At 40.8% G+C, this 27,405-nt stretch overlaps 1 protein-coding gene across 3 annotated transcripts in view; it reads right to left on the bottom strand.

The window, feature by feature from the left end:
* The window catches only part of LOC139342173 (microtubule-associated tumor suppressor 1 homolog), an 88,027-nt gene that overhangs the window by 17,353 nt on the left and 43,269 nt on the right, over positions 1–27,405 (bottom strand). For all 3 annotated transcript variants that reach the window (XM_070979136.1, XM_070979152.1, XM_070979145.1), the window contains exons 5-9: positions 25,671–25,892; positions 20,336–20,587; positions 19,029–19,190; positions 5,028–5,146; positions 4,155–4,469 (exon numbers count right to left, since the gene is read on the bottom strand). In XM_070979136.1, the coding sequence (XP_070835237.1) occupies positions 4,155–4,469; positions 5,028–5,146; positions 19,029–19,190; positions 20,336–20,587; positions 25,671–25,892 (1,070 nt within the window). The remainder of the gene's footprint in view (positions 1–4,154; positions 4,470–5,027; positions 5,147–19,028; positions 19,191–20,335; positions 20,588–25,670; positions 25,893–27,405) is intronic.

Genomic DNA, 27,405 nt, shown 5'->3' with positions numbered 1-27,405 from the left:
TTTCTATAGCACCTTTCATACATAAAAATGCAGCACAAGGTGCTTGACAAAAGATAAAAACATAACATAGCAATATAAAAGCAACTATCCCTCCCAACACACCCGCAGACATACGTCATGCACACACCCATCCACACACAACCACACACACACACATACCCACACACACGCACCCCAATGAAAATGGCAGGGCACTGAGGCATCATGAGAGGAAAAAGGAAAAGAAAACCACCTACGGGGAGCTCATCCGCACTGCGAAGGATCACCGGCCGTGGCCACAGGGAGTGCCGCCGCAACGGAGACCCCCAACCCAGACAAACCGGGGTGGACTCCACACGCAGGGCAGAGCCCCCCAGTCCTCTGGGCCTGAGGGGTCCCCAGGACGACGCCCCAGCGGGCAGACCAGACACCCCTCCCAGTGTGGAGGCCCCCCATGAGGAATCACTGGAGCTAAAACCTAAAAGACATTAGAATTAAATGACCTAGAACCTAAAAGACAATAAAATAAAGGACCTAAAACCTAAAATTGAATAAAATAAAAGGACCTAAGAGCTAAAAGACAAAGTACTCGGATAAAACATGTCTGCGTTAAAAGAGTATAAGAAATCAATTGAAAGCTAAACTAAAAAGGTGAGTCTTGAGCCTTTTTTTAAAAATATCAACGGTCTCTGTGGTCCTGATGCACTCTGGCAGGCTGTTCCAAAGCTTCGGACCATAATGGCTGAATGCCGCCTCTCCGTGGGCTTTGGTCCAAACCCTTGGAACAATCAAAAGGCCGGTGCCAGAGGACCTCAGGATCCGCGAGGGCTGATATGATAGAAACAGGTCAGATAAATAAGATGGTCCAAGACCGTTAAGACACTTAAAAACTAATAAAAGCACCTTAAAGTCGATCCTGAAACACACGGGGAGCCAATGCAGCGATTCTAAAACCGGTGTAATGTGCTCCCGCCCTCTGGTCCTCGTCAGCACACATGCGGCTGAGTTCTGTAGTAACTGTAAGTTATAGATAGTCTTTTTGGGAAGACCAGAGAGCAGGGCATTACAATAATCTAGACGGCAGGAGATAAAAGCATGCATCAGCACCTCTGTGTTAGCCTGAGAGAGAAACGGGCGGACTATATTTTTAAGATGATAAAAACCAATCTTTGTTATATTTTTAATATGAGGAATAAAACTAAGCTCAGAGTCTAAAATGACGCCCAGGTTCTTAACAGATTGTGATGGTGTAAAACCTTGTAGTTTTGGTAAAAGTGTCTCTCTCTTGCCTTCAGGACCAATAACTAAAACCTCTGTTTGATGGAGGAATGCGAGTTATTTCTGCACCTCCCTCCTCTCTTCATACCTTCATTCTTATCTCCCTTTCTCTTGTTCCCTATCAGTCGTTTATGCACAGAAATGGTGTATCTGCATTGCCTCTTTTGTCTATCCTTCTCTCTCCTGCTCTTCTCCTTCTTTCTACAAAGCACAAACTAAAGCTTTACAGCACTGAGGAGAAGAATAAATGCTGTTTTCTCTGTTTTCTTGTTTCACAAAACATTACCAACACTTTGTAATTTTTAATGTAACTTTCTGTACATCTAGTTTGCTTTCAAAACAGTGTCTACTGAATGTGACAAAGAGAAGTGAAAATTAGAAAGCAAAACTGAAAACAAACAAACAAAAACATGGCACCCATAAAAAATTCAAGCAGTTAAATTAACCTAAAAAATGCACTTGAAGGGTTTCAAAAAGTTTAATTCCACTCCCATACAGAGAGTCTGGGTAGTGAAGTCCTTTACACCTCTTCTTTGAACAGTTGTCAACATCTGAAACATTCAGAAAGTGCACAAAATAGACAAAGAAGTTACACTGAAAAGGTCGTACCAGTGTGAGTTTTAAGAGTGGAATTTCTGGATAACCACACCCACACTACAGCTCCAACCCTTTCACAAAACTAAACGGGCCCACCCCTGCCCACAGGACACCCCCAGGGGAAAGTGTGCAGTTTATGTTCAACAGTCACCTTTCAAGTGTGTAAAACAGATTAGATTGGCATTGGTATGCTTTGGATAAACAGGCACAGGCACACACACACATACACACACCCACACACACACTACCTCAGTCACATAAATCAAAGCACCTCAGGGCTTGAACTGCAGCTGCTGCATTCCTCCACCCCTCCCTGTCTTCTATCACTTCCCCTTTACCTCCACTTTCCACCAGGCCATCCATCTATTAAATCACCCAGTCAGGAGGGCGCCTGCAGGGCAAACCTCTGAAAGCTCTCTGTCAGCTGATCTTTACACATTACAATCCCACAGTTTCACAATAACCAATAAGCTGCTGGGAAATAGCCGTAGAGAGGGCATTGACCCTAGTGTACAAAACCATTCCAATCAAGCCCTGATTCAAAAGGGCAATGCCGAGTTACGAGAGTGAAAGGCATGAGAACTATTCTGCATATGATTGCCCAGCCCCTTCAGCCAGACAGAGCCGAAGAGAAGAGAGAGAAGAAAGGTCAAAGTGACAACAGATCTATCCAATTTTCTGTGTTCATATAACACATAGGTTCAAACGCACACAGAGGAAACATGTCTAATGAATGGTATTTCACACTGGATAAGGTGTGCCCAACTGAATGATAGTTATTCTGGCTGAACCAGGTTCCAGTAATATGTGTTTGCATGCATTCATTTTATTTCCCATGCCACGATGCTCATCTAGGCCCGATCATCAGACAGCAAATATTTACTGAGCAGCCCATCCATGTATGGGACTCTGTGAGAGATTGGTAATTAGTGTCTGGATGTACCAATCACCAGTCTTCAACCTGTGATGACACAGCCAGCTACAGCTTAACCTGACATCAGCAATATTTAACCCTGCTGACAAAACTGTATACTGTCTTGTAAAGCCAACAAAACACAAAATCTTGTAATAAAGTGGCCAGTGGAGATGTTTTACGTTTGTGTTGTACTCAAAAACATTTAAGTCATACCTTCAAGAAAACAATGTTAAGTGTCTACAGATCTGCAGAGCCTGACTGAAGTCTGTCTCACATGAGAGAACATGTTGACACCTTGAGATGTGTTATACAAGCAGGCGCGTGCGCGCGCACACACACACACACACACACACACACACACACACACACACACACACACACACACACACACACACACACACCTTAACAGAGTAACATCAGATGTGAATTAACCGTGCACTCACACGCATTCATACATCCATCAGCACATCAGTGTCACACAGCAGCATGTTGCTGCCACGGCATGATGTGTTGTTGTTAATGGCAGCTGGGTGTGGACTCAGACAAGCCTCTCCCTGCTTCCTCTATGCTTCTCCTAAAAATAGTCAATAATCATTACTTCACTCCTCCTCTTCAAGCATCTCAACCAGCACCAGCATTTAAGATGAACAATCCTTTAACTTGCTAACTATCCAGCAGGCTAAGGCACAAAAATGAATGGATATTAAAGCCACACGCAAATCCCAAAATGTCCGCCTAGCTGATTTTTGGTATTCTGAAAGCCAACACAGGTCACAGTTGAGATCCAAAGTGTCACCTAAACACTGATTTTGGGGGCACTAACTAACAACATTACACACAAGCTTTGTGTGTAAACCAGATATTGCTTTAACATGGCAATGAATACGTTAGCTAACTGGGTAGAAGCTGCTGTCTTTACCAAAGATTTACAACACTGAGGCACTTACCTGTCATTGCCACCAATAAATAAAATCTAGAATTCCTAAGAATATTTGTCCTAAGAAGTAGGAACTCTAATGGTTGATTTCATATGAAAAAAAACCAAACAAAACTGTCTGGCCACATTAGCACTGTGGTCAATGTGTCGATTGAGCAGCTTGGACTGATTCTTGCATGGTCTTTCTGAAAACAGCCATTACTGTTCTTCTTCTAATACAAAACATTTTCACCACGAGCAGCACCGGACGATTGCCATTTTTGTCGCACAGCTAGACAGTGTGCTCATTGCCTACATTTTAGTAATATTTAATGTTTAACTAACCATTTGTTCCACTTCATGTTTTGTGAAGCAGTTTAAAAAGCAGTAAATAAGGGATGGAAGTTTTCACTCAGGTGGTGTGAGTACTTTCTCACTGTTTGGTGAACATAAAAATAACTGAAGAACCTCAGTGAAGAGATGTTGTATGACTGTAGCCAGAGCCTCCACTCTCTTATTCCCCTGGATGAGCAGCTTCCTCAGCTGACTGATGACCTGGTTCTTCTTCTCTGCCTGCTCTTTGCTCTGATTCTGTTTTGTTATGACTGTCCTATCTGCCACAACAGCCTCGGCTCCACCAGGCTTGGGGGCATTCTGTAGGCGGAATCCTGTTTTGGTGGTGGATCGTGACCCTGTTCTTGCTTTAAATCCAAGACCAGAGGATCCAGTGGTGCCTGACCCAGTGTTGGTGGTATCAGTAGCAGACGCTGGGACATCGGGTACCTAGCAATAAAAAACACAACGTCTTCAATTAAGAAAAATAATGACTCACATGATCGTGTCTTAAAAAAAGAGAACTATATGTCTTACGATGAACCCGAATACAATTCTACTCTTTTTGATGTCTTTTGAAAATGCTGGCACACAATTAGGAGATAAAGTCCTCATAACTCTTAACATGAGAAGAAAATATGCGAGTCAAGAAATATATGAGTCAAGAAATGCAAATCCATTATATTCTATTATAATACATGTGTATTTGATTCCTCTCCGTGGCTCATTGATTTATTAATTTCTCGTAACTCGTATCCAGCTCAAAAATATGTATAAAGATCTAGTTAGCACAAGTGGCAGCTTCTCTGGCACACCGAGAGAAACTCAAAGTACAGGAACCTCACAGATGAAGACAAAAATTTAAAGAAATGAGGAGAATGAGGATCTTGTGGTACTTCCTTTCATCAATCAGATCCTGCTCAATAATGGTATCCGATGCAATGTCTTGCCCATGACTAAGCTGAGTTTGCATCTTAAAGCTCAAAACTTCAAAAGAAGAAGACATACCAGGTCAGGAGGAGGTTGCTGCTGGTTCTGGTTGTTTCCTCCTGCATGTGCTGATCCCTGCGGATTACTATTGGTGTTTGTAGGTTTTCCCGGTGCCTCCCAAGGCTTGTTTTTGTCCACTACAAGAAAATGGCGATGTCTTAGTGTGTGAGTGGCAGGTACAACATTCAACATGGTGTCCACACACACACAGAATACTCAGCCCAATCACAAAGTGTAGTGTGCACTGCAGCAGCATCACAAACATGGAAACTACAATCACTCATTCATCCTCTAAATAACATAACAATCAGAAATTTTAAGAAAACAGAAAGAAGTCTATAAAAACACAAACAGAGTTTGTTCATGTCTGCCACGACATCCACACATAAAATCCAAAAAAAGAAACAAAAAGAGCACAAATGTCTCATACATCCACTCTCATCTGGTAAATGAGAATAAGCCCTATTGACTGACTGTTCTAGGCTGGATGCATCATAGGATCACATGGTTATGATAGCCAGTCTGTCTGTGTATGATGGGCCCTGAGTGTGCATTAAGGAGTGCAATACCAGAGTGAAAGCAATTAGTCTCTCTCTCTCTCTCTCTCTCTCTCTCTCTCTCTCTCTCTCTCTCTCTCTCTCTCTCTCTCAAATAGGTTTCCTGTGCAGAAGTGCAGTCATTGGGCCAGTAATACAGTACAACAAGCAGAACCATGAATTTTGTGGTGTTACCTGGATATCTGATGTTTTCAAGATGACAATTACTTCAGTGGGCTCAGACTAATAAGTTGAGACAGTCTCAGCTGAAACTGTCATCTATGGCATCATCAGATTTCATGGCCATAGTCATAATTTCAATGGAGAAATCATGTTTCAACCTTGTTGAGTAGTATATTTCTAAGACATTTTTAAATGAATCTTTGCCACTCAGCTACAAATTAAGGGCTGTATGTAGACTGCGCATTTGTTGCAATTAAATAAAAATTGTCTACCAAATTTACATTTAAAATCCAAATTCTAAAGAACTCTAATAGGTCTGGACTCTGAAAGGACCTGCTGGTAGTGGTCTCTCTGAATATACTGCCACCTACTGGCAGCCACCAAGCACAACATGCTGCTCTGTATGAGTCTGATTCACCAGAGTACAAACAAGCAAATGGGTAAGGAACAAGACAGGCCTAATTACAGAAGCAAAGATCCTGATTGCTCTAGCATACATCATCCTCCTGCCACTGCTGTTATCTTACCTGTCAGACACAATTCTGTTTAACAACCCTCAGTTTGCTAGATCACACTATGGACACTATAGTTACGGATTCATCACAAAAACACTGCAGGAATTTCTGTTTAGCCTGATGATTATTCAGACCTGATGCATTTTTACTTTCTCAACACCAATACTAGCAGAACAGAATGCTCCCATCATTAATTCAGCGTGTAGAAATTGTTGGTAAGTGCTAACATATGAGGGAGACTGGGAGGTGGGAACATGTTTTGTAAATATATGCCTCATATAGAATTACACAGATTGGATCGAGCGTAAAAGAATGAAACAAATGCAAAATAACAGATTTTTTTTTACAGTAACATGACACAGGGCCAACACTCCCTTTACAGCTGGACAGTGACACACACCGAACTCTTGTGCACTCACTCTCATCCAGGCTTATTTAGATTAGACAGCAGACCAGTTATAAACATTGATATGAATTTCATGAAAATTATGATCACCACAGGTTAGTGTGTGACAGATACAGTCCACTGACACTGAATCTCCTGTTCCAATAACAGCAAAAACGAAAAAACTAAATCGAGATGAGTCATGTTACATAACGCAGAGCTATGCTTTCTTGTTCATTTTCCCCTTGTGTTCCCAATATGAGCTGATACTCATTTGCCAGCAGTAATTAGTCTGAACTAAAAACACCAAAATACAAAAATCCTCTCGAACTCACTTAACATTGTTGTCATGGCACAGGGGTACACAGTGACACTATCTACCACAGTCACTGCTATAAATTGGAAAGTGTGTGGCCATATGATGATCACTTTAAGTGTTGTTCTTTTCTGACCTCTAAGCAGTGAAATACATACAGAATACAAACCTGGGATGACTATTTCCTTTTCTCTGATTTTGTAGTACAGTGAATAAACTGAATGTACTTTACACTTGCAAGTCTGAATTAACAAAACCAGTGGTAATCAAAACATGCATGTCAACCAATCCAAATTCCAATGGATGGAATTTCAGGAAGCTTGCATGTTAACTTCAACAAGGATAATAAAATAGAACTTCCATTTCATTTTATGCAATTTCAAACATCGGTTAAAATGTGTTTACTAACTGTAAGCAAGCTGCTGCTACCACAACACATCTCATTTCCAGTGTTTGTCTCTTGTTAAAATGTGCGATGGTCTGTGTGAGTGATGGTGATTTGTACCTGGAGTCTGCCAGGCAGTCATGCAGAGCTGCTGAGCCCAGACTGAGAGAGAAACAAGACTGTTAGCATGCACACATTAACAGAAAAGACAATTCCTGCCGTGTGAACACAGTAAGATGACCTCCATAAAAATATAACAATCAATCATATCATATTTTCAGTCACATACTGTATGTTTGTTATGCAGCATACCAGAGCTATTTCATATATCATTATGGTAAATATCGCTATCATGTCCAGCCATCTTATTTGTACCAGTCTCATGACCACTCAGTAGGACTGTCTGATGTGTATTTAAACAGAAAATCAGCCATGAGTCAGGGAAAACCAGTTAGGGACTGACTGTCTTCTCCCTATATAGTTGTGTTCAACATTGCGCCAAAGTGATTATTTCATTTTGGCACTGAAAAAGTTGACAGAGTTACTGAATGAACTCCTCATTTGGAGGTGCTCATCTGACTACACATATGAATAACACATAGTTTTGCCAGATTGTCATGTTGTGCGATGAGGTTGACAATTCAAATTATTAACAGATGACAGAGTGAAAACATCTCATACAAGTGTAGCAGGCTCTGGACATCAAATCTTACTTAAGTTAAGAAGTCTTGTGGAACTATCTTTAATAAACTCCATCGCTAACACAATTATCTCGTATAAACAGAGCCCGTGGAGGCAGAAATCTGTGAGTTTACTGTATGTTATGTCATGCTAGCCAAATTAAACATGAACTACTCAGAGACAGACCAACACAAAAAAAGTGTGTGAGCACAGGAGGAAAAACAGGGACAGCTCACCACATGTACATTACAGCTAGTTGTAGTGTTCCAAATCTCCTTAATCTTCTGTATTCATACTACTCAAATGGATAGAAATATAATCTAATCCCTCTTTATGAGGAAGGAGATTCCAACAGAGTTTATTTATTTATTTATTTATTTATTTATTTATTTATTTTAATCATAAATTGGCATCCTATAATCAACCATATGATGTACAGAAACCTGCTGGAATACTTGATGATTGAATACTAAGCATATAACCATGCAGATGTTATCAAGGACAGATTTTTGCAGAAGTCTGCATGTGTCTGTGCCCTCTAGTGGTTGATTTCATAATGAATGAAATTTTTAAAAAATCTGCAATTCAGGACATAAGGACTGTAATCTTGCCAGTTTTGAGATGATCAATGAACATTAAACTATGATCCCCAACATTGCAAAAACCACTAATGTCATTTAGGTTTTGATGTTTGCAACTGTACAGAGGAAGAAAAGCTACCATAGAGGGGGCTTAGTCACTCTCAATCTCCATGTAGTTGCAGACAAACACCTATTTGCAGCAACACAGCATGATTGTAATGCCACAAAACTACAGAAGAACTGTGAATAAAAATGCACTGATCAACCGAGGAGTGAGTCGTTTCTTACACCAATCATCTGTCCACTAATGGGCATTGCTTGAGGCATTTTACCTTGAGAAACAGAAATAAAACATACAAAGATATCGGATCAACTATCAAATACTAATAAATTCATACTGCCTGCCCCTGACAATTCAGCTTCCCCATGACAGTTGCCATGGAAACAATTATGCTGAGCATTTCACTGCCTGCAAGCACATATGTCCACTATATGACCCATTTAAATGCAAACTAGATCATCTGATCACCAAGCAACAACCATTATTGTCCACCTGTCTAACAGTCATCTTATCCAACATACTACTGCTACTACTACTACTACTACAACTAAATCAGTTTAAGAGGATTCTTTCAATCTTTCTTTGCATGACTCTTTCTTTGTCTAAAAACTTGTTTTTTATTCTTCTATCTTGTTTCACATTGGCTTGACATTTGGATAGAAACACAGCCAGTACACCCTCTGTGCAGAGTGTCTAAGCAGTCAATCAGGGATTGTAAAACTACAGTACTACCAATCCACAGGAGAGAACTCTGGATGATTATCAGTATATAGTGGAAAGATATCCCACTGACAAAAACTCAAGGGTCAAAAACATATAATAGAAATTCTCAGCATTAAAATGATACTCTGCTCCTCATTAAAAGGGAGGCTAAACAACTGTTGTGACATTAACTGATAATTGTAATCACTTCAAGAATTAGTTGTTTTTGTATGAAACATAAGAAATATTTGGTCTCTGAGGCAGGCGCTGAGCAAAACAAGTGTTACTCATTTCACATGAGGTTTCTAGATCTGATGTAGCTCCAGATGTGTGACTGTCTTTGATCTCTACTGAGATCAACATCATTAGTTTTACAAATATTAGAAAATGCTGCAGCCCAAATCTGCTGTATATCTCTGCTGAGCCTGGGGAGAATATTCCAGTCCAGCAGATACAACCTTTAATGCCCTCATCTGCTGCCACATTAGGAAAAAACTCCATATAAGATTAATCTTGCATGACTGGCTGGCCTCAGCTAAACCACTGTGCGGTGAGCACGAGTGACTCTGAGTGTGTGTGGGGAATGTGCACATGTGGTGACTAAAGCCTGCTCTAACCTACATTTTCAGGGTGATGGCAGGCAGCAGCAGGAAAGTGGGTCTGTGGAGCTCAGACTGAGAAAACGCACTGCAGCCAAGCCCATGCTGATGCCAGCAGGAATACACAGTACAACAAGAGGGGAACATCTTGATGGCAGTGTAGCTGAGTTGAATATATACTGAAGAACAGGGAGGAATGTATTCTTACAGAATAAGAAAACCAAATGAAAAAAAAATACTGGTCACAGAACACAAGCTGATTTATAGATAATTTACTACTGAACATAAGAAAACATGCATGAGTTTCAATGGATCAAAATTATTTGACGGTGATGCAGGAATTAGTGAGAAATTAAGCAGAGATACGTGAAAGAAATTAATGTGGCCTAGTGATACTGGGAAACACACAAGAAACTCAAAGTCAAACAGGAGAAATATGCCATAGCCTCTTTCCCCTCTGTAAAAAAAATTAATTGCAGGAAAAGTTCAACTGTCTTCAGTGAATTGTCTCAGCTCTGACAATTTCATACGTAGATGTCGTAGGTGAATATTTTGTATTCTCACTAAACAAAATTGTGATTATCCAATAAGGGCCTGGGCATGGATCGTGTTTTTGACTTTATCCTCCGACATATATTGTGCACACATTTAAAAAAAAAAAAAAAAACAACTTAAGCAGCTTCATTGGTATGTTCACGTATTCACCTTTAGTTCATTGCCTAATTTTGTGTTCAGTGAATGCACCAGCTAAAGCAATGCTGTCATTGAGCATGAAAGTTCATCCTATGCTAACATAATGCTAACATTGTGTTTTATTAGTTTGTCAGGCTGAACCAAAAGAGATTTATTCACAATGACATCACCCTTGTTCCTGTTTTCTCCTTTCACATAAAACTATAAAACAACAATTGCTCAGAGGAACACAATAATTTAATGCTTAATGCTGAAACTCCTGTATAAAAAATAAACACATTAATAGTGACTACAGACTCTCTGCCATGTTACTCAGAAGACACAACCCTTCCTCAAATAGCAAGCACCCTTTCAGTGGTTGAATACGTAAAGGCCAGATGCATCCTTGGTTATTTCTGGTTTGTGTATGTGTGTGAGTCACGTGGCCGGTGCTCCTCTAGGCATGGATATCATGGCTAAATGGAACCCACAGCCCCTGCTATTTATCACGCCACTGCTTAGGCACTCGTGCAGAAAGAGCACGCACACACATATACACACACATACACACGTATATACAATAGTTTTAGTACAACTGACGGCCCTATTATAACCCTATACATTCATGGTTGCTGCGGCAGCCGGCATTTCTGAAAGCCCCCACAGTGGACAAGAGGCAGAGGTAACAATGGCTGCCAGCGCTATGCAGGAAAACAAGAGGAGCCATATGAGGAGGTGTGAGAGGGTGAAGTGGCCTTCGAGGCTGATCTGGAGTCAGGCTTGCCATTGCATGACTGAAGACTAAGCAACAAAAATGGCCAAGAAAGCTAAACATTACACTTTATTCAAAGGCAACCCCACCCATCAGACAAAGTTCAACAGGAGAAAGATTGAAAGGAGGGATGAGGCAATATGGAAAAAAGTGACTGATAGACAAACATAAAATATGTCTTACTGATTTCACTGATTCTCTGGGTTTTTTAATCCTAAAGGCACAGCTAATGCAAAAGCAGACATTATGCTCCCAAGAATGTATTATTATTGAACGCAATTAGCTAATATGCACGTGTGTAGGACAATATATCATCTTCAGCCCTGCATGGAGGATTTGGTAAAGAGAAGATGTTGGGAAAATGGATGGATGGATGGATGGATGGATGGATGGATGGATGGATGGATGGATGGATGGATGGATGGATGGATGGATGGATTTCTCTGAGATTTCTAAAAACAGCTATTGAGGATGTGGTCACAGATGGTTTGGAGGCCAGTGACACACTGAAGTGATCAATCTGTTGGCCCCAAAGTTGTATTGATTGATGAGTGGAAAGATGGATGCGTTGAAAGGATGATATCATTGATGGTTGGATGACAGTAGGACACAGAGGAAAGTGGCATATCCAGACCTGCGTGGAAAACCACAGTGTTCTTCCTGCATCCCGACAGCAGCTGAAGGTTTCTGAAAAGTCCTTTGGCTGTCAGCTTCACATGGAAGTTGGACAGCGACAGTCTGGGAGACCATAACATTGTCTCTGTGTGCAATGCAGTCCTCAAGTCAGTCCTCAAGACTTGTGTTAGACTGATGTTTCTAGTATGTTTTTTCTTTTTTTTGTGAGTTTCAGCACTTTCTCTGCTCCTCTAGGTTCTCAATGATTCCTGTGCTGCAAGAAATACCAACCCAGTCTTATGGTCCAAATTTCCAGTGTTGCCCATTTGACCTTGTGTCACCTATTTCAGGCCTTTCTTGTTATAATGCTTCCAAAGTGTTTTTATACAAGGATGACTTGAGATGCACAATAGTCACTTCAAACCAAAGTCTTAACTGTCTGGTAAGTAAGGATGCTCCTCTTTTCTTTTTTAATCCCAGAAATTAGTGAGAATTATTTCACAAAAAAGAAAAGTTTTAGAGATTGTTGTTGATGGAATCTGTGGCTTGTATTTCAAGGAAAACCAGAAAAAAAGACAAAAAAAAGGTTTTTGAATTTTGAATTTAAAAGGTAAACCTTTGACTCGGCACAAAAAGAAAATGCAAGCATTACAAAAACAAAGACGAGAAAAAAAGAGTCCACAAAGCCTCGAGCTGCCCCTCCTCAATTTAAAGCCACAGAATTGTCACTGCGAAACAAGAAAAAAAGAAAAAGCAAAGGAGACCTGGTTTCTGTAGCCCAGCCAATACAAGAAGAAAATAGCGGTGTGCTCCATCGTCGTCCAGGTAAAAGAGAATCATCCAACGATAAAGATGGAGAGAACAAGGAGGGAAACGAGAGGAAGTATTTGTGTATGTGTGTCTGTGAGAAAAGGAGAGAAAATCCTCAACACTGGTGCTGATTAGTCGTCTGTCTCTGCTGTTACACGCAAAAAACATTCAGCGATCCGTCCCACTGACACACACCGCAGAGGTGTGTAACAGAAGTGGAGCTCTTGCACAACACACACACACATACACACACACACACACACACACACACACACACACACACACACACACACACACACACACACACACACACACACACACACACACACACACACACACACACACGGGCATCTGTACACTGTCTGTATTTTACTGCCGTTTCTGAAGCTCTGTGGACCGAGTATACACACACATGCACACACACACACACACACACACACACATACACACAGAGGGAGGGATGCTGCAGAGGACAAGGGGGAGGGGGAAGTGGGTGGGATTTGAATAATCTCTTGTGGCTGCTCGCTCACTCTCTCCTTCCCTTTTTCACTCATTCGCACCCTCTCTGTCCCTATTTGAATGGAACAGGGTGCCAATATTGACCACTCAAAGCGCTTTACAACACTCCCCTATTCACACGCACATTCATACACTGGTGGCACAGCATTAGCAGCAATTTGGGGTTCAGTATCTTGACCAAAGATGCTGACATGCAGAATGCAGGGGACAGGGATGAAACCACCACCCTTCCACGCACTACCTGCTGTGCCACTGTGCTGCCAGCTGTGTTTTCAAAATGACGAAATTTGACATACAATTTTATTACTGCCTGCTGCAGATGATGTATTTGCTGTAAAATATTGTTTTGTATAAGGATTTTGGACTGCTGTTTGTCTTTTACTAACTGGAATAACTGGACTAATGTCTACCCCATTTATATTTTTGAGGGGAAACTAAATATTAAACATCTCTTGTAATAATATGGTTACTTGAGAAGCTGAAGCATTCCATCCTGTTGAACTGCATTGTGTTGTAGTGAGAGATGTATCTAATATTTAGTTTATCCCCATTGATCAGTGTGCATGTGCCGACCATGCATACAGCCTGTTGCAGTCGCTCCTGTTTGTTGACTTTTTCACTCCCTCTCAGATCATTCATATTTATACTGCAGTTTACTGCTGACTTAATACAATCATGTGCAATAACCAAGTGTAATTACTGCAATAATTCAACTTGTGTAATATCCACTGTCACACATTTATTTATTTTTTACACTGTTATATAACTTATTTTTGTATCACAATGCACATTCTGTACATTCTAATCTATTACAGTATATATGTTTAATAACAAGCCTATACAATATCTGTATACTATTGTTCAATAACAAAGCACATACCTTTACTGTATATACTCTTTTTATTGTCTATTTTTGCCATTTTGTCTATGTATATATTTGATAGTTCTCAGTGTGTGTGTGTCTATAGATAGATAGATAGATAGATAGATAGATAGATAGATAGATAGATAGATAGATAGATAGATAGATAGATAGATAGATAGATAGATAGATAGATAGATAGTGCACAGCAATAATGAGTACACCCTCTTTGAAAAGTAACATTTCATACAATATGACAAGGAACACAAAAATATATTTCCAAAATGTTCACAGACTAAGTTAAACACAGGATCTGTTGAGCTTTTGAACTTAAAACTAAGGTTAATAATATAACTTAAGTTTTTTTTTTTTCCGTTTTAGTAAAATTAGTGTGGTGCAGAAATGAGTACACCCCACTGAAGGTCTCTGAGTAAAGCAACCTTTTAGGCTCCCAATGTGGACCTGAACAAACAATTAACTACAGGTGAGTCCAATTACTCATTACACTGTGTTAATTAGGCAGTTGGCTACAAAAGGCTGTTACCTAAAGCAAACCGCCCTTTCCCATTTCCTGCTGTCAGCAATGGCACCACATGGCAAGGAAATGTCTCTGGATCTGAGAAAGCGGATTATTGCTTTACATAAGAGAGGTGAGGGCTACAAGAAGATCAGTAAAGTCTTACTTATTAGTAAGAACACGGTCGCAAAAGTGATCCAACGATTCAAGAGAGATGGAACTGCAACCAAAGTACAGAGACGTACAGGCCGGCCAAGAAAATTAACACCCAGGCAGGAGCGTCTTATGATGAGAAAAGTTGAGGAAAATCAGCATGCAAGTGCACAACAGTTGGCTAAGGAGGTAGAGGCTGAAATTGGAGTGACTGTATCACGTGACACAATACGCCATACAGTGCAGCGGAATGGCATGCATGGGTGTCGTCCCCGAAGGAAGCCTCTCCTAAAGCCAAGTCACAAAAAAGCCCGCCTAGAGTTTGCCAGGGCCCATGCTGAAAAGGATGAAGGCTACTGGGACTCTATACTCTGGAGTGATGAGACCAAAATCAATCTTTTTGGAACTGATGGCTTCAAAACGGTCTGGCGTCGCAAGGGTGAGGAGTACAAGGAAAAGTGCATGGTGCCCACTGTGAAACATGGAGGGGGTAGTGTTCTTATGTGGGGTTGCATGAGTGCTGCGGGTGTTGGAGAACTGCATTTCATTGATGGCATCATGAATTCTCAAATGTACTGCTCTATACTGAAGGCTAAGATGCTTCCATCACTTCGGGCCGTTGGTCGTCGTGCCAGTTTTCAACATGACAATGACCCAAAACACACATCTAAGGCCACTGCTGACTTTCTGAAGAGAGAAATATATATATATATAGTGTGTACATACATATTTTTTCTCTTCTAATTGCATTACATGATGTTAAATCTCTTCTATCTCTTCTATTCTTTTAAGGAGCACCTGTAACAAAAAAATCAGAAATCAGTCAAGCATTTCTGATTCTGATATGAATGGGGTGGTTTGTTCTAGCTAGCTGGACCTCAATAACTTGAAGTCTAAGTGACCACATGATATAGTATGAAGAGCACTAGAGAAACTGTTGACAAGAGCCTGATTCCTCCTACAAGACATTAAAACTGCAGCTGATTCTCATTGATTGTATTCTTAAGTTAAAAATTGCATGCTTCCAATGATCAACATAAAAATAGACATAGCTAAGTCACTCTCACCTGGCCATCCACAAAGCTTAGATTTAATTCAAGTATTCATTGATTTTCTGTGGTATACCTTATGGGACTCTAAATAACTTCTAATAATAATAATAATCATTTCAAATTTTCCCCAAAGTTACTGTATAACTACCTTAAGGCACTTGAAGTTTTTTCAGAACAAGGTGGTCACTCAGACAAACAAGCCAGAAAGAGAAGTTGGACATTAACAGCTGCACCATGCATCTTTACACAATGGCAGCCCCAAAAGGCAGCAGCAGGTAACTGAACCTGAGGAGGCACAAATCATGTGCTAGACTCAACTGGTGGGTTTCACATGTCTTCCTTTCCTTTTGTGATTGAGGCTGATAGGATCCATTTTTACACAAAAACCTTTACCGATAAAACTTTAATTTGCACTGTACAAATCAACAAATCAATCAACACATGCAGTAAGTAAGAAAATAATATGACTGATATATCCGTTCCTCTTCAGCCTCTACACTGCAGACTTCTCACACAACACACCCACCTGTCACCTGCAGAAGTTCTCTGACGACTCTGCAATCGTCGGCCTCATCACAGATGGGGATACAGAGGGCTGACGCAGGACTTCGTGGACTGGTGCCAGTGGAACTGCCTCCAAAACAACGCAGGGAAAACCAAAGAACTGGTGGTGGATTTCCCCAGACGAACACTCTGCCCCCTGATACCGGTGAACATCCAGGGAAGGGACATTGAGATGGTGACATCTTGTAAGTATCTGGGTGTTCACCTGAACAATAAACTGGACTGGACTCACAACACAACCGCACTTTACAAGAAAGGTCAGAGCAGACTTTATCTGCTCAGGATACTGAGGTCATTTGGAGTGCAGGGGGCACTCCTGAAGACCTTTAATGACACTGTGGTGGCATCAGCCATCTTCTATGGAGTGGTCTGCTGGGGGAGCAGCATCTCGACGGCTGACAGGAAGAGACTTGACAAACTGATCAAGAAGGCCAGCTCTGTCCTGGAATGCCTCCTCGACTCAGTGGAGGTGGTGGGAGAGAGGAGGATGATGGCTAAGCTGTCATCCATCATCGAGAACGACTCCCACCCCCAGCTGGACACTTTAACAGCACTGGAGAGCTCCTTCAGCGACAGACTGTCTCACCCAAAGTGTGTGAAGGAACGCTATCGCAGGTCCTTCCTTCCTGCAGCAGTCAGACTCTACAACCAGCAGTGTCCCAGTAGACCACACACTCACAAGACTTTCAAACTGACTGCACTATAATACGCATCAACTGTGCTCATTCATATTGTGAAAATATTTGCTCAGGTGAATTTCAACTTAAGGTGCAATATATCAATTCCTATGTGCAATATCAGTATTGTTTGTTCATATTTCATTATTCCTTGTTTATATTGTTTGGTTTGATATTTAATGTCCTTTTTACTGATGCCCTCTATGTTTGCTCTATGTCCACTTTTGCTGCTGTAAAACCTGAAATTTCCCCACTGTGGGACTAATAAAGGTATATCTTATCTTATATTAGCTTGAAGTCAGCCTTTAAACATTATGCATAACAAATAAATAGTCCCAGGGGAGTACAAAACAGTTCATGGACAATACAACCACAGCCATGTGTGTGCCTGTGTGTGTATGTCAGAATCAATAAAGTCCATGTTCAATAGAAGCAAAAAGAGCTAAATAAAGCTACTGAGTGCCTTAAAAGCCCACACTGCTAACCACTGTCGCCTAAGGGCTGCTGTGGTGTGTGTGAATGAAAGAGAGGGGTGTATGAATCAAATGTGTGGAGTTTGTGAAGTGTAGACTGCCTGCCATCACAAGGATGACAGCATGTCTATGAGTAGCAGCTCCCCACACGGCCTAGAGAGACTTCAAGGACTGGCCACAGAAGGGAGGCTGCCAGGCGCCTGGGCACAGACCAGAGTCACCACATGGGGGGAGACTGCAACCACAGGCCCTGGCTCCATGGGGCCTGCATGGAGGAAACCAGCAGCACAAAAAATGGGCTGCAGTACATAACCAGCGTTTTTCATGCTCCAACATTGACACTGTTGCTACACACGCATGTACTACTTCAGCGAACTAAACAGCACTGAAAGATTAAATACAACTTAAGTATTAAATACAACAAGTATTGCTGAGATGCAGTGTGGTTCCACTCTAAATTCAAAGAACATACTTTGTCTGTGTCTGTATGCCAGGAGCAGTAAAATAATTACAGAGAGACTGTAGAGACATGCTAATTATGATTGTGTGTGCAAAGCTGAATTGTACAAATCAACAGTGTGATTCTGAATTAATGGAATGATCTCTTGGCAGTATCAAAAGTTGTACTCAACATACAAAGCAATACATACAGGTTGCAGAGTAAAGGCTGTCAACAGTTTGCACAGTTTTCAGATCACACCAGACTTGTCCTGCAAACACTACACTAAACAGCTCTCCATCACACAGACAAGTTTCAGGCTTTCAGTATATTAGTATAAAACTGACTCAGGGCCAAGGGAAGTCCTCAGTGTGTGTAACTGGTCAAATTCTATGAGCAAATATCTTATAATTAAGCACAGTATCAGATCAAGACACTGACACTGGTCCGATTCAACACAAGTGTCTAAATGTTTGAGAAGCTTTTCTTCACCTACCCTTTGGAAACATATTTCAAGGCATTATGTAGCTGCACAAAATACTGGCTATCAACACTGCCATTCTGAATGCTACTAGCACCATATCATCTGAACTCTTGTATAAAATCCAATCAAAGCCACTGCTAATACGACATGAATGCAAAGCAGAAAGTTAACTGAAATTTCTTTAAGAGATTTAAGCAAAATCAGCTTCAGGTGCTTTAGTTTCAACATCATTCAAAATGCACCCACACACGTCAGGCTAACAAATCACACACAGTAGCTGCCATTAATGCTGGGTGCTTGCCATTGTAGCTATTGCCAAAAATTCTGGATGAGTGTGGTTTTGAGATACTGACACACCTGCAGTCTTTTACACAAAAACATCTCTCCTTGCCAACACATGGGTACACAAGCAGGTAACAGTCACACAAACCCACACAAACACAAAAAACCTCTCACATATCCTTACCTGTACTGTGCGGTCGATTGAGTCTTGCTGAGCCACTTCTTTGCAAGAGATACTGGGATGTCTTCTTTGCCAGATGATTGGCAGTAGGGGCTGTATTTGCTGTGGTTTGATTGGTGGCTGCCTTGGCTGTATTGTGGTTGGCGACTGTCAGGGTCTTCAGACCTGGGAAAAGGGCACAGGAGAAGTCAAAGCCTATTGCAAGACTTATCTAGAGGGCTTTGTTTCACTCGCTGACCAGACAATGGTGCTCAAACTTTAATGTTGCTGTTAAGTTGGCTACAATTGAGAAAACAAATCCATCCTGAACCAGGTTTTCACGCTCTCTCTTGAATGAAACAGCTAACAAAAACAGAGAAACCAGATTATGTCCAAGAAGTTGTCATATCTTCAACTATCTTCCACTATCCTTCTCCCATTCTTCAGTCATCAATGTAGTAAGATTACATGTATTGTCCAGTCTCTGACCCAGATGGGATATACCACAGAAACACCTGTATGTTTCTTTCCTCTGATGCAAAGGAAAGGTACTCAAGTCATGTGTGTTATGAAGCCATCCTGCTAACCACTCCCTATTATAGGTGGAGAGGAAATTGCATACACATCTTTAATACAAGTCTCACTCACTCTCTGTTTCATATGTACACACAGTGAAAAAAGGAAAGGTTCACACTGAGAATTGTACCAGCCTTCACACACTAATACTACAAAAATGAGACAGAGCATCAAATTAATTGTTTATTGGCCTCAAAATTAAATCATACATTATACACAAGGTGTGTAAGAAAAACTTCAGGAAATCTACTCCCCACAGTTTACATTAATATTCTATTAATAGAGCAGCATTTTGACCACTGGTCTTTCTTGTACGTGCATTCATCACTTTGACTCACATGGAGTCTTGTAATGAACATGAAACACTTCCACAACCCAGTCCGTCCGAGTCTGTCACAGAAGCACTGTGACAAAAACAGTCTGCCATGCCATTAAAACCCATCTGACTCTCAATGAACACATTAAACAGTATCACTGCTGATGAACGGGGTGCTTATTAGCCTAAATCTTAGAAGACTCATAACAATCAGGACACACTACATTTGCCTTTGAATGTATCAAGTAAGAAACCTGATTGCAGTGTTAAGGTATGTTGTGCATCTACAGTATACAAGAGTTCAGACATGGTGCAGTTTCTCTGACTAAATGTCAAAATTAAATTATGATAAATACTGCAACCAGCCCAACAAGGGGAAGCAAAGTCTCTTTAAGTGGTGCAAGGATTTGACTATCACGCACACACAACATACACTCACTTGCAGCAGTGGTCCTGGCCTGTAATGACAGAGCCCTGCTCCTCATTGCAGGCTTTGGAGCAGCAGTGACACCACCACTGTTAACACTGGTAACTACGTCACTGAGAACACTGGTGGTGGTGGTGGTAGATGCAGTGCTGGAAATAAATGGCTTAGCTGTGCTCTGGCTGCCCACAGGAAGCGTGCTTCTGTTGAACTGCTCATCTGGCTTGGTCCCTGTTAGTGCTGGAGCTCCTGGAAATGCCAGAGAAGCTGAAGCAAAGAGGATACAGAAGATATTAAAATAATAAGACTTTAAGACTTTCTATCTTTGTTTGCAGAGCAGAGAACTGCAAAATAATCGGAAGTGGTACATGGGAGGAAGGTTCAACAGAGAGCAGTACTAACAAACACTAAAGGTTAGTATGTTCCTCTAATTACTCTCATTACACATACAGACAATAACAAAATAAAAAACCTGTTTGAATAACACACATTTCTTCAAAACCATCATACACTCAATATTATCCCACAGGCAAATTCTGTCATCAATGAGAGATTAAATTAGGATGCTGATTATGAAGTTATCTAATGGCTATGGCTATAAATACATTCCTCCATTTATATTAATGGGAGACAACTGAAATAAAAGCATGTGGGCTTTAATCAGTTGCCTGTATTGTGGTGTCAACTCAAAGTTCACAGTGTCTCAGTTCTTAGAAGTCACCTTACTACAGACATCTGATCTGAGATTTTAGGTCATGTTCCACGTGCGGGTGTGCCTAAAGATGTGAGAAGGGGATGCACAATGTTAATCTACTGGCATTTGTGTGCATTGTGTACAAAAGAGAGCAAAATATCAAGGACAGAAACTTTTCTTGTTTCTGTCTCATGTTAATTATGTATATTTCTATCATCCTGTTGACACCTACCTGGTCGGATTAATCAGGAGACATCAACCAGATGATAGAGGTGTAGGTGCAACTGAAATGCACCGAGGGTACACACAGTTTTATGCAGAACCTAAAGCATTTTTCAGGTAACAAACACCACCAGAAGTGAGTAATAATAAGTTCTGTCACTGTGTTCTAGGCTACATTCTTCCTGCAATAAAAAACTGATCCAGACACTAGCAGAACACCAACAATGTCCATGTTGCAGTGCATGACACAAAGCAGCAGAGGAGGTCTGTGGTAACAAACTTCAAAGTTTAACCAGAAGCACAGGCAGTGTGTCTCTACCTCTACCTATATATCTGCAGAGAAATTATATTATTTGACACTGGGTACTTTGCAATTTTGGCCATTTCCAGGTGGCACGGTGGGACAAGTGGTAACACTGTCGCCTCACAGCTAGAATGTCCTGGTTTGAATCCTGCTGTGGGCGCTGTCCTCCAACATGCCTTCAGTGCCTGCTGCTCGAGGAGAAAAGGGCCTTTCTGTGTGGAGTTTTCTCGCCGTGCTCACCTGGGGTATCCACCATAAAAATACCCCCACTAAAAACATGCAAGAAGATCACCGCCTGACCAATAGTGACAAAGAGGAACTGGTCCCCGGGCGTCGCTGTCAGCTGGCAGCCCACCGCTCCTGGTCTGCCACAGAGAAAGACTTACCAGGATGAGTTAAATGTGGAGAAAATAATTTCACGAAACATGGCGTGTGTGCAGTGATTAATTAAGTGAAGTCTTAATCTTAATCTTAATTTCCCTACCAAGAAATAAAACACATATTGAGTGTGTATGCCTAGATGGATCTCTATCTGCCAGTTTATGAACTGTGTCATCAAGGGACACAAATACTGTATCTGCCACTAAGACAAATGATATTAATTATAAATGCAATATCGAATGATCAAAATATCTAAATCACCTTTGTTTGGTTTGTCTCACCTAGCATTCTTTAATTAGTACAATCATAGTGCAAGGTATCAGAGGCAGGCAACGCTGAGAGAAAAGACTAACATACTGGTATACATACAATGCAGCATTTTCAGAGAACTTCTATTTTCAAGAAACAGATACCAGGTGGTAATAAAAGTCATTACTAATTTGATGCTAATAATAAAATGACCAAACACATTAATCCAGGTGTGTGGAGGTGAAACATTGATTTACTATTCTGGTTTGGTCAGTTTCTGTCAGCCTGTTTCATCTCTTAGTTAAGTTGGCAAGTTTGCACATTTCTCCCCAGAGACTTCTGCATCTTGTGGCTGTGTTGCATTCAGTCTCTGGTTCTCCCTTTATACACCAGTCTTTGTTTTGGTCTTAGACTAGTCTAATATAAGATGGTGGCTCCTCATCTGTTTGAAGAGTTTGAGCATTTCTACTCTGGGAAGGCCAAAGGTCAGATCTAAAAGATTGAGAAATTATTTTAACTCTAATGCCAGCACACTGTTAAAAGTTGCAGGATGAGTTAGTTCATATTCATATGCAGCTGATGAGTGAATACAGCAGTCTTTTAACCACTGGCAATTGAGTCAAATGATGATAGTTGGACGTGCTCCAGGTTTGATATAACTGTCACTTGATTGCTTGCTTTCTTTAAAGCTGCCCTAGGTAAGATCGAGAAGAGAGCAGACCAAGCCTGAAAATTTGAACCAACACAAGTTCCACGTCACTCCCCCTCCCTCTCCGCTGCACTCATGCTCTGCCTCCAAGCCCCTCCTCCCTGCATCGTCTGCGCAGCTGCCGTGACAACCAGTAACATTAGCCTTAGCATCGGAAACAAGCTAACTCTGCCCAGCCGCTACATCACAGTTGCAAACATTCGATATGCGCTGTGTGTGTTAGTGTTACTGTAACAATGACCATATTAGCTTTCTGGTTATTTGTTGTCTTAGCCGTATATGCTGTTGTTGGCAGCGGCGGTATGGGCAGTTTCTCCTTTGTGGGTGGCTGTTGCTCCACCATAGCTTTCACTAGACTCCTGACGCCACTCACAGAGCTGTTTGACTGAGCGGCAGCTGGCAGCATGAGCGAAGGAAGGGGGCAGTTCGCAGCGTGTGTGAGCAGTGATTGACAGATGTCAGACACTCCCTCAGACGCTCCTCTGGCTCTGATTGGTTGTTTTGTGTCAGGTGCGGTGGATTCTTACAAGGAGCAGTAAGTGGTCCCAATGGAGCCAGTTTTTTCCACAGATTACATGTTTCATGTACTGCTGTCTGGACAAAGGAACAGTTGTAGCAAATATGACAAAAAATTTACTTTTATACAAGTTACCTACTGCAGCTTTAATGTGAGCCTTCTCTACATTCTAATGGAAAAATAAGACACCAAAAATCAAACCAGCAACACGAGGACTCGAAGCAGCAAACTTTTGCCATTACTCTCTTCCAAATCAACTGCAATACATATTTAAATGAATTAACCCCAATCAATCGGACTACACATGGCGACATACGGTCAGAGTGTAAGATATACAAGTTTCAGATTTACCATTTCTCAGTCACTCAATTAAACATCATCCTTGTTTCAAAATGTTAACTACAGCAGCAAACCCTACTTTAATTAAATTAGCTTCTTTTGATGTTAGATCATTGGCTAACAAATCGTTTTTGGTTGATGATCTGATAAGTGAAAAGAATTAGGATTTTCAGTTTTTAGTTGAGACCTGACTAAACAGCACGATTGCTACACTGATAGAAGCTTGTCTTTAAAACTCTTAACTTTTATCAGTCAGTCAGACAATATGGGAGAGGAGGGATTGCAGCTATTTTTTCTGCACAGTTTGTGTGCAATGACATTGACATAGGAGAATTTACATCAATTGAATATCTCACTCTTCAGCTGAAAGCTGAATTATCAGTGCTCATCGTTACATTGTGTCGACCACCAAGATATTCATCAGTGTTTATGTAGGAATTCTCAGAGCTGATCGCTTTTGGTCTCACCAGATATGACTCATACAGTATATGACTCATTCAGATTAATCCTGAATGGAGACCTGAACATTCATATCAGCTAAAAGAATGACCCCAAAGCTATGGAGCTTGTGAACTTAATGTTGCTTCTCAACAACTTTGAACTTACACAACATGAAAATGAAGCCACTCATCAGCATGACGACAACAGCAACATTTTTTTTTTCTATTTCTGATCATCACTGTGTGTTTTTTTAACAGCAACCTAATCTTAACAAAGACGGAAAGGGACTTTATGCTTCAAAAGATTTTCCTTGATGACAAGGCTGAAGAAAAGTTCTGTAATATTATGAGATCATTGAGTCACACAGCTATGACTGCTCTTTAACATGGTTGCTGACAGCTGAAAGAAATTGGAGGAAAACTCACAGTTCACTGTACAAAGCTACACATCTGACAAGAAAGGATTACTTTTCCAAGATTATTAAAGAGTATCCTGGAAACTCTAGGGTATTATTCTCCATTATTGACCGGATACTCAACACTGCCCCCACCCATCCACAGTTCTCTACATCAAACTGTGAAGAACGGTGAACACAGATGGCCTCAACAAAAAGATGTAACCATGGGAAAATTCTTTCATATTACATTAACTGAGCTCTGACAGTCAGAGTGTCACTCCTACACATTACTCTCTGTACCTACAGCATTTTTAAAGCAGGTGTTTGTCAGTGTTTCGATTCATGTTCTGAAGATTCTAAATACATCTCTGCAAAAAGGCATCCTCCCTACTTACGTGATTAAGTATTCTTTGTGGGAAATATTAGGCTGTGGTTTTTCAGGGGTTTATCTTGCTTCTTCTCAGGGCAGACACCCCTTGATTTAAAAATTTCCTTGTAGAGTCTAAGCACCAAAGACTTTCTGATAAGACTTAAATTATCAGATGTCATCAGGCACAATAAAGTTATCTTTACTTCATTCACTTGTCTCTCCTGATTGAAATTAAGCTCCAGTGAAAATTCACTTAGGAAGGCTATTCTTTTGTATGCTTACGCCTTTAGTTTTTTTTTCCTCATACCATCCTAAATTCAATCCTGTTACAGATGCTCGCTGATAACTTCCTTGTCTTTCCACCATGAGAGACAAGAAAGAGACATGTTTACTGAAGTTGGAATGATAACATAGTTTGAGTGTTTCTTTTGGCATCAAGGTGGAGTGAGTTCATTCATTAATCTACAGTGAAGACACAAACCTAGATAGAAACAATTCCAGTCCTACTGGATCACCAGTCAGCCTTCATTTTCTCAGGAGATCTTACCCAGTGGCAGACGAAATTGTACAGTGAAAGTGAGGCTTATAGTGAACCAATCTTAACGGAAGTGGTGTCTGGACAATCAACATTTACTTCACAACGATTCACACTCTATCAGGCTGTTTGTACAAGACTCTCTCTAAGTCATCAGTCTACTTATAGCAGCTATGTTGTAAGAGACCTCACCTTTGCTTGTGGCTCCATTGTTCTCAATGTTTCCAAGTGCTGAGGAGCTGAGGCTTGTGGGTAATCCCTTGACAGGAAGTTTTGAAGCGGTGGGTGGTGTGGGTCGTCCAACTGACCCTAATGCTGGCTGCTGATTGGCTGTTGGTTTGGAGTTGGATGTTGCAGGACTCAGGGCAGCCAATGTAAATGCTCGTTCAGTGGCGGTGCGAGGTCTGGGGATACCTGGAAGAGACAGGGGGCCATGAATTAACTTTATTCAGCATTACAGACACAACACAGAAATTGACTTTGGAAATCATTTTTTGTTAAAATGAGACAAATGAACTTTGATACAACCTGGGAACTTTACTTATAACTAAGCATTACCCTATCATCAAAGTTTCATTCAAACTTTCACTGACTTTCTCTCAACCTTCTACAAACATGAGTTCTGTCTGGAAAAGGGAGAGAGACAGCAGAAAGCACACAGAACTGTAAAAAAAAAACAAAAACAGGGCTTGTTTGAAAGAGGGAAAAAAGCTTATGTGTTCACCACAATTACATTTCATCACATTAACACATGCACGCACGCACACACATGTGAACACACATGGTCTCCATTGCTGAAGTTAGAGTAGCAGGAAAACCTGTACTGTGACTGAAGGCAGCAGGAAACATCTGGCTTCATTTGGTTTCAGTTCTGATAAAAAGCAAGTTAGAGGAATGCAGCCAAATTCTCTTGCCTGGGAGTTGAATATTAGGAAAGAGCTGGCTCATTATTGATATACTGTGTGCCTACTGTTGATACACAAAAAAACAAATATCCACACAATTGTCTGACTACTCCAGTCTGGAATCCTGGACATTAACCTAATTATAACTATAAACCCAAGACCAAACTCTGATGTTGTCTAAATGTTGTTTTCTTGCTGATTGTTTAAACTAAGATGTTTGCTTAAAGCCAGAAACTAATGAAGTCACATCTTCTCTTTCACAAATTTTCCAAGAGCATAGCCAGCAGACACTTTTCAACAGCCAACTCAGGCATCAGTTGTTTGAGCCTCTTACAAACACAAGCTACAAACATGATGGTGATTTTTTTGAAACACATCCTGCTCTCAACTGCATGACTCAGGATACTGAACTAGCTTTCCCAAAGTTGATGATTTATCTACCTTGGTGTTATGACTTGACTTTCATACTGCACTGGCATGAACTGATATGAATGGCTGCCAAAAAGCCTGGAAAAAATGGTCAGCAGTAATGTAAGATATACAAGATTATGAGCTAAAAATATACACACCTTGGAGTCTTTTGGCTGCTACCATAAATGAAATGTCTTTTTATACCAGTAAACTCTGAGAACTGGTGGCTTACAGTTTGTGGATCATAATATCTGGTTTTAGAGCTAATGGCAGCAAATGCACCAAAGTCTTCCTCAGGCCTAAATCCTTCTCAATAAAAGCATCTCATAGTCCTCTGCTATCTGCAATGATAATGTTGTGCTTAGCATAAACGGCGTTCTGCCTTAGTATACTCCACAGCTGTAAATGGTTGAGTAACATAACCAAATCCACACTTAAACTCAAGAGTCAAGACATGAATCAGCAAAGCAAACAGAAGAGAGCATATGCTGCGGCATAGCCCAATAAGCCCATCAAATCTAAAAACACAGGATAAAAAGTATAAAACAAAGTATCGAGAACAACGTATAAAAACAGAGAACATGAATATGTTGCCTAATCTTGCCATGGAA

The sequence above is a fragment of the Chaetodon trifascialis genome, chromosome 2, assembly GCF_039877785.1.
Source record: "Chaetodon trifascialis isolate fChaTrf1 chromosome 2, fChaTrf1.hap1, whole genome shotgun sequence".
In the NCBI taxonomy this organism is placed as follows: domain Eukaryota; kingdom Metazoa; phylum Chordata; class Actinopteri; order Chaetodontiformes; family Chaetodontidae; genus Chaetodon; species Chaetodon trifascialis.
The sequence above is the reverse complement of the archived record's forward strand: the minus strand, read 5'-3'. Positions and strand labels throughout refer to the sequence as shown.